We start from the raw sequence: 14,562 nt of genomic DNA, 5'->3' as shown, positions 1-14,562 counted from the left end.
TGCTATGACAGCATCGTTTATGGGTCAGCAGCATCACTCATCATAGAAATAGACCCTGTTCACCACAATCTGTTTTGCCATTGGAGCTTTCCAGATGTGCCCAGTCAATAGCTTTGTTGTAGAAGTGGGAGTACCACCACTGAAAATATTCTGCCAACAAAATTCATGTAACTACGCAATCAAAATTAATCAAATGCCTCACCTCCCCTCTCATCCCATTTTATTCACTACTCCAGCAACCTGCTTGCTCTTGAACCATCTTAGAACAGGACAGCCAGCAGCAGTATAACAGGAATACCTCCGGAAGAGCTTCAGCTTTCCCCAGTTACCTGTATGCAATACTCTCATTCGCAAACAACTCCGTGTGTGGTCCCCAACCATCAGTAAGGAGGGACCGATCATGTGATACCTGAGACAATATATCTTGCAGTTTCTATCACTGTGCATTTTATTCAGTCATCCAAGAATATCCTTTACTCCTTTACACAGATGACTCCAAAGATATTGAGTAAGTTGGCTATGTATACCATATTTACCCGTTTATAAGACAACCCTGAATATAAGGGGACCCTCATTTTTTAACAAACCGTTTGTTGCCATAAAGTATCTGCCAGAAAGTTTACATTATACCTGTTTTAAACGTGTGCCATTTATTGGTTGTTTACATTGTGATAATGCTAGGAGGCAAAAATAAACAAGGAATGGCTTACACTAATTTTCAGACTCTTTTCTTTTCTACCATTTTTCCTTCCTAACCCTGTAGTCTGTGGTATTACTATTGTTAATAATAATAATAATAATAATAATAATACACCCCGTGGAGGCCCGGGAAAAGAATAGGCCTCCGGTATGTTCTGCCAGTCGTAAAAGGCGACGAAAAGAACAAACCACTAATAGGGCTAACCCCCCTTTTAGTGTGATTAGTTGGTTCAGGACAGAACTAAAGAAGCCTTGGACAAGCGCTGTCATGGTCGGGGACAGCGCTTGAACCCTATGCCCGCCCACAATAGTAACGACACTGCTAGCCAACTGGAAAATGATTTAAATCCAAATAGAGGTGTTTTGCAGGATATGCTTCCTGCAACCACCCTAGAAGGAAACCAGAGACAGAGGATGAGATGGTCAGATGAAGTTAACCGACACCTCATGTTCTGTTATTACCAAGCAACAAACCTAGTAACCAACACAACTGGATACAGATCACAAGTATACACAACATTTATTATCAGATACCCGGAATTAAAATTTTTAACAGAACAATGACTAGCTGATCAGATCCGTGTAATAATCAAAAATAACAGGATACCCCAGTCAGAATTAGAAAACATCAAACAACAAGTACAACAACAAAATAATGTGCAATCAGAAGAAGAAGAAAATACAGTAATGGACTCAAACATCCCAGAGTAAACAAACAGAGAACAACACACATCAATTAAACAATCAGAGGAAAATGAAATCTTAAGACAGCCACCAGAACAAGCACAAATAGAACTCAAAGTAACACACATGTTAGATATAGAAGAAAAATTTCAGCTGTCATATATAGAATACAAAGACACAAATACAGACTTTAGACCATTCTTGCATAGACCACCAAATAACCCACAAATCGAAACAACAATAAAAACTATCAACACAATCATACACAACAAAATAAATGAAAACACTACTATGGAAGAGTTACAACTACTGGTTTATATAGGAGCACTCACTACACTAAATATACACACTAGGCAGAGATCAGAACCAACCAACACACAGAAGAAACCCACAAAACCAGCATGGCAACACAGGCTACAGATCAGAATAGAAAAACTGAGAAAAGACATCGGACAGCTAACACAATTTATAAGAAATGAAATGTCAGAAAAAAAAAAAAAACCGAAAAAGGTTAGGTAAAATCTCACAACAAGAAGCGATAGAGCAATTAGATGAAAAGAAGCAGAAATTACAAGCATTGGCCAAACGACTTAGAAGATACAAAAAAAGTGAAAATAGAAGAAAACAAAACCAAACATTCAACACAAACCAAAAGAAATTTTACCAGACAATAGATAACACACACATTAAAATAGACAATCCACCAAACATAACAAACGTGGAACACTTCTGGAGCAACATATGGTCAAACCCGGTACAACATAACAGGCATGCACGGTGGATACAAGCAGAAACAGATACATACAAGATGATACCACAAATGCCTGAAGTGATAATTTTGCAACATGAAGTCACCCAAGCAATTAATTCTACTCACAATTGGAAAGACCCTGGAAAAGATAAAATACCAAATTTCTGGCTAAAGAAGTTCACCTCAACACATTCACATCTAACTATGAGGGCAGTTCAATAAGTAATGCAACACATTTTTTTTCTCGGCCAATTTTGGTTGAAAAAACCGGAAATTTCTTGTGGAATATTTTCAAACATTCCCGCTTCGTCTCGTATAGTTTCATTGACTTCCGACAGGTGGCAGCGCTGTACGGAGCTGTTAAAATGGCGTCTGTAACGGATGTGCGTTGCAAACAACGGGCAGTGATCGAGTTTCTTTTGGCGGAAAACCAGGGCATCTCAGATATTCATAGGCACGTGCAGAATGTCTACGGTGATCTGGCAGTGGACAAAAGCACGGTGAGTCGTTGGGCAAAGCGTGTGTCATCATCGCCGCAAGGTCAAGCAAGACTGTCTGATCTCCCGCGTGCGGGCCGGCCGTGCACAGCTGTGACTCCTGCAATGGCGGAGCATGCGAACACACTCGTTCGAGATGATCGACGGATCACCATCAAACAACTCAGTGCTCAACTTGACATCTCTGTTGGTAGTGCTGTCACAATTGTTCACCAGTTGGGATATTCAAAGGTTTGTTCCCGCTGGGTCCCTCGTTGTCTAACCGAACACCATAAAGAGCAAAGGAGAACCATCTGTGCGGAATTGCTTGCTCGTCATGTGGCTGAGGGTGACAATTTCCTGTCAAAGATTGTTACAGGCAATGAAACATGGGTTCATCACTTCGAACCTGAAACAAAACGGCAATCAATGGAGTGGCGCCACACCCTCTCCCCTACCAAGAAAAAGTTTAAAGCCATACCCTCAGCCGGTAAAGTCATGGTTACAGTCTTCTGGGACGCTGAAGGGGTTATTCTGTTCGATGTCCTTCCCCATGGTCAAACGATCAACTCTGAAGTGTATTGTGCTACTCTTCAGAAATTGAAGAAACGACTTCAGCGTGTTCGTAGGCACAAAAATCTGAACGAACTTCTCCTTCTTCATGACAACGCAAGACCTCACACAAGTCTTCGCACCCGAGAGGAGCTCACAAAACTTCAGTGGACTGTTCTTCCTCATGCACCCTACAGCCCCGATCTCGCACCGTCGGATTTCCATATGTTTGGCCCAATGAAGGACGCAATCCGTGGGAAGCACTACGCGGATGATGAAGAAGTTATTGATGCAGTACGACGTTGGCTCCGACATCGACCAGTGGAATGGTACCGTGCAGGCATACAGGCCCTCATTTCAAGGTGGCGTAAGGCCGTAGCATTGAATGGAGATTACGTTGAAAAATAGTGTTGTGTAGCTAAAAGATTGGGGAATAACCTGGTGTATTTCAATGCTGAATAAAACAACCCCTGTTTCAGAAAAAAAATGTGTTGCATTACTTATTGAACTGCCCTTGTAAATTATTTAACAGTTACATTGCAGACCCATACACATTCCCTGATACACTTTCACATGGAATAACTTATCTGAAACCTAAAGATCAAGCACACACAGCAAACCCAGCTAAATCTCGCCCCATAACATGCCTACCAACAATATACAAAATATTAACTTCAGTCATTACACAGAAATTAATGACACGTACAACACAGAACAAAATTATAAATGAAGAACAAAACGGCTGTTGCAAAGGAGCACGAGGATGTAAAGAGCAACTGATAATAGATGCAGAGGTGACATATCAAGCTAAAACTAAACAAAGGTCGCTACACTACGCATACATTGATTACCAAAAAGCTTTTGATAGTGTACCCCACTCATGGTTACTACAAATATTGGAAATATACACAGCAAATCGTAAATTGATACAGTTCCTAAACATAGTAATGAAAAATTGGAAAACCACACTTAATATCCAAACAGATTCAAATAATATCACATCACAGCCAATACAGATTGAGTGTGGAATATACCAAGGAGACTCATTAAGTCCTTTCTGGTCCTGCCTTGCTCTGAACCCACTATCCAACCTGCTAAATAATAAAAATTATGGATACAATATTACTGGAACATACCAACACAAAATCACACATTTGCTATACGTGGATGATCTAAAACTAATGGCAGCAACAAAACAACAACTCAACCAATTACTAAAGATAACAGAAGTATTCAGCAATGATATAAATATGGCTTTTGGAACAGACAAATGTAAGAAAAATAGCATAGTCAAGGGAAAACACACTAAACAAGAAGATTACATTGTGGATAACCACAGCGACTGCATAGAAGTGATGGAAAAAACAGATGTCTATAAATATCTAAGATACAGTCAAAAAATAGCAATAGATAATACAAATATTAAAGAAGAACTGAAAGAAAAATATAGACAAAGACTAACAAAAATACTGAAAACAGAATTGACAGCAAGAAACAAGACAAAAGCTATAAATATGTATGCTATACCAATATTGACCTACTCATTTGGAGTAATGAAATGGAGTAACACAGACCTCTAAGCACTCAATACACTTACACGATCACAATGCCACAAATATAGAATACATCACATACATTCAGCAACAGAAAGATTCACATTAAGCAGAAAGGAAGGAGGAAGGGGATTTATCGACATAAAAAACCTACATTATGGACAGGTAGACAATTTAAGAAAATTCTTTCTAGAACGAGCAGAAACTAGCAAAATACACAAAGCAATCACTCATATAAATACACCAGCTACACCACTGCAATTTCATAACCATTTCTGCAACTCTTTAGATCACATTACATCAACAGATACAAAGAAAGTAAATTGGAAAAAGAAAACACTACATGGCAAGCACCCGTATCATCTAACACAGCCACACATCGATCAAGACGCATCCAACACATGGCTAAGGAAAGGCAATATATACAGTGAGACGGAAGGATTCATGATTGCAGTACAGGATCAAACAATAAACACCAGATATTACAGCAACCATATTATTAAAGATCCCAAATATGACATAACAATGTAGCAAAAATAATACATCAGCAGCTTGCCTTACAACATAAACTTATAAAACAACACGTTCCCACATACAAGTATGCACTACAAAATGTACTGGAGAATGATGAATACAAATTATACTGGAACAGAACCATTATAACAGATAAAACACCACCACATAACAAACCTGACATCATACTGACCAATAAAAAAAAGAAATTAACACAACTAATCGAAATATCCATACCCAATGCAACAAATATACAAAAGAAAACAGGAGAAAAAATTGAAAAATACATCCAACTGGCTGAGAAAGTCAAGGACATGTGGCATCAGGGTAAAGTTGACATTATACCAATTATACTATCAACTACAGGAGTCATACCACACAATATCCATGAGTACATCAACACAATACAGCTACATCCAAACTTATATATACAACTACAGAAATCCGTAATTATTGATATGTGTTCAATTACCCGAAAGTTCCTAAATGCAATATAACATATACCGTACAGTTAAAAGGAAGTCACGCTTGATCAAGGTCCGCGTCACTTTCCATTTTTGACCAGACATAACGTCTGAGAAAAGAAAGAAGAAATAATAATGCAGCTGTGAAATTTATATCTTTACATTGTTACAAATATTTGGCTGTTTCGTCCGAACATGTTGCAATTTCTGAGGTTGTCATTATGGTGGAATCTGAGAACCCAGCTGGGTTCCCCCCACCTCGTGAATGCATACCGGATTTTGCTCATGTACTGATGTGAGAATGTTACAATGTTTCTTGTTTCCAAACATATTACCTGCCTGCCACTCTCTCATTGGCTGTGTAGAACCAGCTAACACACCCCCTTTCATTCCCGTCGTACATCACGGCGAATGTCGATAACATTGCAGCATGAAGCGCTTAAGTATACCTCTGTCCCCTATCTAGACTTTTACCATCTCCTGCAGAAATGAATACTATTCTTGAGTATTTGTCCAGTTTTGAAGTCAGTTTGATTCCGACTACAAATGGATTGAGGCAAACTGCGGTTTAAACATGGTATATGTTTATAAAAAGCCAAATTACGTGGTATAGATTCCCATGGTTGGCAGAATGATGAAATTTGCTGCTCTCTCATCATTCCCCTCCCCACAATCACCCTAGTTCTCAGCCAAGCTGATGTTTATTCACTGTCCATCCCTTTCATAGTGCTGTGCTTGAGCGACTGAAAAACACTGCAATATCTTCTAGTTTGCAGGTTATGTGTAACCACACCAACTAATACATAAATAAAGGATCCCAGTAAGGATTCAGTCCCATTTTCAAACTTTCGTTCATCCTGTCATTTATTGATATCTATTGGTATTGTCTCTGTGACAGCTCTTGCACTGTAATTTATACTGATGATAACAATTTCAGTCAGTTTAACATGATTTATTTCCTTTCTTAGACATGTCATTCTGGATTATTTTCCTTCTTGTTTCGACTGAATGTCACTGTCTTGTTCTAAACCTGATTAAAAGCTGGTAACATTTTTTTACCCGGCGCTCTAATATGTCAACAGCGACCAAATTTCTCATTTGCAATCCACTTAGTAAGTCATTACAATCTCTCCTAACCAAATAAAACATTGGTCTGGGTTCTGAATCAACTGATGTTTTTTTGAAGGACAACATCTCCATTTTTGAATGTTGCCTTTACTTAGAAAACAGCATTAATGTTTGTACACAGTATCCATATGTGAACGAGAACGTTTATTACAAACCTGTTCAAATACAACAAAAGTTTGTAATGTGATAGAATTTAATGCTATTTCTACTGTATTTCATAAAATTGTCAAATTTTAATTAAAGCAGTAGATGGTTGTAGTGGCTAGTTCACAGTTTCTCGCATATCTCTTACAATAGTGTCACGCGAGTCAGCCACCTGACTGCTTGAGCAATGTCGATACTGTATCAAGTGGTTCGGCGTATCAGGGAATCTTGAGGCTATTGGAATGTGAGTATTGTTCGCTGAGCCTTGCTCTTCCAAATTCTTCAAAATAAATCTGTGTGTGTCCTCAGTAGCCAAAGATTCATCTGTAATATAAAACTGCCCATATATACACTACGAAACAGCATAAAAATGTTGATCTCAACAGCAGCGATTTAATTTCCAAATATAAGATGACTGTATGTTTTTTGAGTGATAAATTTTCGGAAAAAACCTCTCTTGTGATCTGGTAAATACAATGCGTACACAACTGGAATCAAGAATGGTGTTATATACCAAAAGAATGCAGAATTTATGGCCATCCATAGAGCACTACAAAACATGATAACTTTCCCATGACATAATTTAATAATATGCAGCAACTCTTTGTGTGCTTCGTAAACAATGGACAAGTGCTGTACAGAACATCCATTGGTCTGTCACCCATGACCAACTGTATGCCCTCAGCCGGAATATCCACAGTTTCCCTGTGGAAACGAAGTTCCCATCTGCATTAAGTGTAATGAGCTGGTTTACAAACCAGCCAAAGAACAATGGAGGTGAAAACATTCAAATTAGCTATTCTAAGTGCTGGTTTACGGTCACACATTCAGTGCCACACCCTAAAGCAGTGGGAAGACAAATTGAAAGATAGTACACACTCCAATAATCCAGAGCCCATCACACACACACACACACACACACACACACACACACACACCACTGAGGTCTTGGCAGACTTCACTATGAAGCTCAAGAAGGGAAGGTATTGCCTTATGCCCTCTCAGAATTGAACATACCAAAATAACTAATGAGTCACTACTACTGCAAGAAGAATCATTGTGGTGGATGTGTAGAGAAACATTGATGGTATGATTACCTGCAACATCAAATGGACCTAATACACCACATATCAGTGTGTCTAGTGATTTATGAAACGAGTATAAACTTGTGCTATGTTTCCTAGAATTATGTGGCTATTGCAGCAAGATTTAAAGACAGCACTGTTACATGTAAGTTTATGAGGTGGAGGTGAAACGTCTTGTTGTCTATTTAGCCCCAAGCACCACAGTATCAGTTCTTCATATATCACTGTGCCGTGGATGTCAAAATATCCCTATTTCTATATCTAAACCTACAGTACTGACTACATATATGAGGTTGCCATTTTAACTTTTATGCAGTTATCTTAGTTTTGCACTTTGACAGTTGAATTTGTAAACTATGAGATTCATTCAAATGAAACCTGGTCAGTGTGTCTACCTTTGCCTTACACATAAGGTGGCACCATGTAACTGTGGGTATAGTTATGCTATCTATTGGTAGAGAGACTGACACTTGCACACCGTTTGATGTTGCATAACAGCAGTGTGGTTTAATGCTGAAGAGAAGGTGGACACACAAGTTATTGTCCACTACCAAACATGCAGGCGAGTAAGCAGGAAGAACGAGGAGTGATTTGATTTTTGGCTATGGAAGGAGTTGGAGGCCGTGAAATGGATTGACGGACAATGGCTGTGTACAGTGAGTACAGTCTGAGTTGTTCAAGTGTTTTGGAATGGCGCAAACGATTCTTTTGGGGGCGCGAGTCACTGGAAGACGATGCTCATCCTAGACAGGCTCATCGTGTCATCACACTGGAAATGGTTGTGGAAGTGAATGCTTTAGTCTTGAAAAACCGCAGAATGAGCATGGACCACTAAAACAAGCTATTCACAGACATCAAGTCGCAATGGACGACGAAGTGTGTGACAGGGTCCAGGCCTGGATCTGACAGCAGCCTGCTACCTTCTTCAAGGATGGAATCGACCGGCTAGTGTCTCAATGGGATAAATATGCCAACAGCTTTGGCAACTATTTTTGCTTATGTGTACTGTATATAACTTCATTTTTGAGTTAATAAAATCGTTACTATTACTTTACACTAGTGACTGGGTTGCATTTGAATTCATGTACCTAGTACATAACCTATGATGGTTTTATTACTATTAAACAAAGAGAAAGATAGAAACATGTCTCATATCTTCAGATACTAAGAGAGGATCGAGGGGCTAATAACCATGTAGCTGAGTCTCTATGTATTTACTATCGTCATCATCATATTGTGCTCACTAACAAACTCATGTAAAAATGTTGAGGAAAGTGCTAATGTACAAAAAATGTTAACAGTATTAATTTCTAAAATGGAACACCCGGAGGGAGATTCCATATTATGTGAGATGGTGTCTTGTATAAGGCAGAATTTCTCTTCAGATTTTGCTTAGCAAGACAGAAAGTAAGAAGATCTGAAACGTCTGAAAAATGATTACAGAACAGAATATTGCAACACAGAGAGTGAAAATGTAAAAGCTAATTTCACACTGTGATCATAATAGCTTAGACACTGACACAAAAGAAACAGATCAGTGAGTAGAAAAAAAAAAGTGTAAATATTGCAGTAAACACGTAAGTACTTACTCTACAATAAGAGGGAAATGATTTTCTGAAAAGCTGTTGCTGCCAAAATTTACAAAATTCACTGCTGTAGCTCGCAATTTGCTCCGAGTATGTTACGCACAAAATTCTTAAACATCCAAAAATTATCAGAAATATATCTTTTATCATGTAAATACACAATGAAATTAGGCAACAGGTATTTTCAAATGAGTATACTATTACCAAAAGTTTCTAAATGGCGGAAATTTATTTTACAATTCAGAATATAATAGAAATTTTGCACAGCACTCACAAATTTTCGAAAATACACACTATATCACGATACACATGAGTCTTGAAACAGTCATGAAAGATTCTAAGAAAACCACACAAGCTGTAAAATATGAGAATCCAGAATTTCAGATTGATTCTGACTGGCTCACACAGTTTCACACAAAGGAAAATCCAGAAGTTTGTGGAGCACCAGCAAAGCATGTCTTCCACTTGGGGCAGCTTACAATGTTAACAGTATTCTATTCCAGACATCATGTTTGCTCTTTCTTCTTGTCATTGTGGTAATGGAAATCATAAGTGAATATATCTTACACACAGTTGAATGTCTGATTTACGTGGATTACAACATTCAGTAGCAAATGGGAACTGGATCTTGTTATGTTATTGGAATCCATAATGTTTATTAATAGGTTACAGTTGAGGGTAATTAAATAATATTGAATAATATTAAATTATTCAATGTTATTTAAAATTATAATAATACTGAATGATATTAAATAGTGACTCATTATTGGAATTATATGTTATTTATAGACTCTTGAGTTTACAGATGCATTGTGGAGACAGCACAGGGTGATAATTCTGTAAATCTGTTCTGCATACTTCACTGTATGTAGGTGATATCTGTACACACAGTTTCTATCAGTGGGAACAGTTATTTCTGCAGCTGAACTGTGCCAAATTCAGGAGCTGATTTGTTTACTTATGAACTCAGTATAAAACTTCATAATACCTAGTGGGGCTTGGTTGAGTTTCATTGTTTCAGCTGCTTTCTGGGTACACTTTTGCTAAAATCTGCATCATTTGTCTTTGCACTGGCTGGAATGGTGGCGACATGACATAATTTTCTGTTATGATGAAATATTTGAAAATATAAATCACCATTATGGCATTTATTTTTTTTTTGTCCTATTTAGTTCTCATGTCACTAATAAGTGTCTGGAAACTAAAATTTTTATCACTGGCTGCATTACCATAGGACCATAATTTCAATTGGATTTTGATGTTGTGTGTGTTACTATGCAGCTGTGATGCAACAGTTGCTATTTGTGTGTGTGTGTGTGTGTGTGTGTGTGTGTGTGTGTTTAATTATATAAATAGTTCCAAAATGAGATTTTTCACTCTGCAGTGGAGTGTGCACTGATATGAAACTTCCTGGCAGATTAAAACTGTGTGCTTGACCGAGACTCGAACTCGGGACCTTTGCCTTTCATGGGCGGCAAGTGCTCTATCATTTGAGCTACCCAAGCATGACTCACACCCTATCCTCACAGCTTTTATTTCTGCCAGTACCTCGTCTCCTACTTTCCAAACTTTACAGAAGCTCTCCTGCGAACACGTAGAGCACTTGCCCGCAAAAGGCAAAGGTCCCAAGTTCGAGTCTCAGTCCCGCACACAGTTTTAATCTGCCAGGAAGTTTCATATAAATAGTTGCTGCCTTAATGTTGTTTCTGTATTAGAGCAAATCTCTGATATAATTTTGTGCAGAGTGTGATGAACTATTTGCCTGAACTTGACTCTACATACATTAAATGTTCTTTGCCTGAATTGGTTGCTACTATCCAGATCTGGTTGACGCTTTGGTATAATAGCAATCATTAGTGCTATAAAGAAAGTCGATAATGGCTTTACTGTTACTGCTGCAAAGTTTTTTTTTCCTGTCTCCACAATATTCCAGCAGTGAGGCACAGGGTGGTTTTGACAGCTTAGTTATACAGGTCTAAATATTTAATTGCTAGAATACATACCAAACACAACTGATTTGTTGTTCGCAGTATAGACTTTTTTAAACTGAGATTGTTTCTGAGACACTCTTCAGTACTTGGAGATTTGTGACTATTCCTATCAGTTGCAATTTTTTTGAATAAAGGTATTGATGGCCATCAGATTTTCTCAGCACATCTGTCATGATTCTCTATATTAAAGTAGTGTACAAATGCAGACACAAATCTTACTTGCACCATTGAGATAGTACTTAAATTTATTAGTGTTGTAAATACGGTTCATTGCCATATTTGTTATCGCTTGTGATTAACAGAAAATAGATGCATTTAGTGGTGGAGAGTCTGTTAACTGAACTAATTTAAATTGTTGACATGCAAGTGTCTGTTTTCTGAGTAATGCATACACATTAAAATGAAGCAAATTAAATTTGTCTAAATAATGCATCATATTACATCAGTCAATGCGGAGTTGAATAACTACTGCATCGTTGTTACTTTAATTAACTGTGGCATGTTGATTCGTAGGTGGAAAGCTTGACTCCTCAGCTGATCAATGCAGGCCGTATTCGTAAAAGCTATCCAGAGAGCAAAGCTGCTGATGAACACTTTGAAAATTTAGTTTCCCAATATTCTGATAGCATTCAACGAGTACGAGCTCTCTGTGATGAAGCTACTGATTCTGCTGACTTTATCAAGATGTCTGGTGAGTGTAACCCTAAATTTATTTTTAAAATAGTAACTGTTCTAGAAGAAGGAGTTACATAGTTACACCCTCAATACATTGTAACTGAATTGGTTTCATTACAAAGACCCAGTCTGTCAATAGCAGAGATAAAACTGCCAATTTTCACATTTGGTATGAGGCAGGAATCAAAGAACATTAAATGCTGGACCAGTGAGATTGTTATAAAGCAAGTGGTGAAATCTTCATAGCTAGAAAGAAAACAAACATACACACTCTGTATAATGGTCATATAATGTATTCAGAAAAGGCTTTCCATGTTGTACATCAATTGAGCAAGAATGAGGTGTATCATTTGTCTGAATGGGTAATCTACATAATAGTATTAAAAATAATGATTCGTATTATATTTTAGTTTTCACAAAAAATTAAGTGGGGTTTACTATTTCTTAATTTATAGTTTGCAAGTAACTACTCCCAATAGTTTGATTAGAAGTAGAAACAGATTTGTGAGTGCTCTGTTGGACTTCTGCCTTGTGTTATAATGATCAAATTATTTAATTTTGTTGGCATGTCCGGTTCCATGCTTGAAGAGCCCAATATGAATGACATGTATTGAAAAGATAGTCTGTTATGTTAATTATACTTTGGTTAAATAGAAAAGATCTTTATTGCTTGAAATTAAAAGCATATATTTCTCTCCCCATTTTGCAACTTTTACAGCATTTACTGTAAACTGAAGCAAGTCACAGAAGTGCAACTTCATTGAGCATGAAATTGATATTTAAGTTGGAATTTGTTAAGTAAAGGGAACTTGCACACATTTATGGCACTTTTATTTCTATTACATTGTTGCAAATGTTGGATTTTGTAATAACAGTAGTAGTAGTAATAATAATAATAATAATAAAAAACCAGAATGTGAATGTGTATGTGTGTGTGTGTGTGTGAGAGAGAGAGAGAGAGAGAGAGAGAGAGAGAGAGAGAGAGAGAGAGAGAGAGAGGAGAAGAAGAAGAAGAAGATAAGAGGGACCTGTTGCTCTTAAAGCTGACAAAATTTGTAAGCTGTGCTGTAATCTTAAACTTCTTGTTTATATCTACAGCTCAGTGCTTCCCCTCTGCCATGGAAAGGTGAAAAGTTCTTGGCCCAACACAGAAAAAGTGTTCGTATCAATGAAATTTTGTTTTTGTTGTATTGGTATTTGCTATGCAGTAAATTAAGCCTAGTGTCAACTTGATATGTGGAATAGTTTTGTGTATATGGCTTCTTATCATAGTTGTATTGTTTTCTGTTCAAGTTGATAAAGTGGAATACTGTGTCATCATAAAATTCTTTCTTTTGGGTGGTTGATTGCCAATGGTAATTGATTCAGCGTTGGTGAAGCTTTGTAAGGAGTCTGCTCTTCATTTTCTACAGTTGAAAAATGACCATATGAATCCAATATGATCTTACTTCTTTTTAAAATCGTCCATGTTGAGAATTTCTTACAGCCATAGCTGAATACACTGAGAGAGAGAGCAGAATATGATATTGGATGATCTGCATTTTCAAATATATAATATATCAGAAGTGAGAGTACTGTACATTATAATGGAAGAGTTAATTGTGAGGACGTTTTGTGCAAAGTTGGTGCCACATTTCCTAGTTTGCTGATCTAAATCAAATGCAAAACCAAATTACTCTGTAATGTTTGAACTGTTATTCAGCTAATATTGTGTGCTGATTTTGTACTGTGATTCCACATGTCTTAAATTAAACAACATTCAAAAATGATGATGGAAGCAAGTGGCCCTACACCAAAGAAGCAAAAGTTAAATTCATCTGTCACTGAGTCTACTGATTGATTACTTTAAAGCAGAGAGAGAGAAATTTCTGGAAGATCCTCTCTGTCCACCATATTTGATACCTTCTATGTGCCTCATATTTCCACATCTCATGAATTTGTGGTTAAGAGGTTATGATAGAGATAGATAGTATATGTTCCTGATCTTCCAAAATCGCACTTCAGATAAAGAAGTAGTAGAATGTTTGTCCAAATACAGTGAACTAAATGGGAAATACTTTGAAATTAAGTATTTAAATGACACAGTCTTTCACTACCGAGCCAAAAACTTTTCACCTTGCCCTCATATAAGGTAAGGGATTATCTTTACTTGTAACATTCATTAAATTCCATTTCTGTAAACTAGTTATTTCATACTCACATTACATGCAGCTCGTGCTGCACAATACATCACTTTTCAACGTACTTTATTTCGTCAGTCT

The 14,562-nt window shown here is 37.3% G+C and overlaps 1 protein-coding gene across 4 annotated transcripts in view; it reads left to right on the top strand.

The window, feature by feature from the left end:
- LOC126249027 (vinculin) overlaps window positions 1–14,562 on the top strand; it is a 286,160-nt gene that overhangs the window by 166,575 nt on the left and 105,023 nt on the right. For all 4 annotated transcript variants that reach the window (XM_049950637.1, XM_049950636.1, XM_049950634.1 and 1 more), the window contains exon 12: window positions 12,140–12,317. In XM_049950637.1, coding sequence (XP_049806594.1) covers window positions 12,140–12,317 — 178 coding nt within the window. The remainder of the gene's footprint in view (window positions 1–12,139; window positions 12,318–14,562) is intronic.

This window comes from Schistocerca nitens, chromosome 3 (genome assembly GCF_023898315.1).
Source record: "Schistocerca nitens isolate TAMUIC-IGC-003100 chromosome 3, iqSchNite1.1, whole genome shotgun sequence".
Taxonomy (NCBI): Eukaryota; Metazoa; Arthropoda; class Insecta; order Orthoptera; family Acrididae; genus Schistocerca; species Schistocerca nitens.
This window is presented reverse-complemented; position numbering and strand designations above follow the sequence as displayed.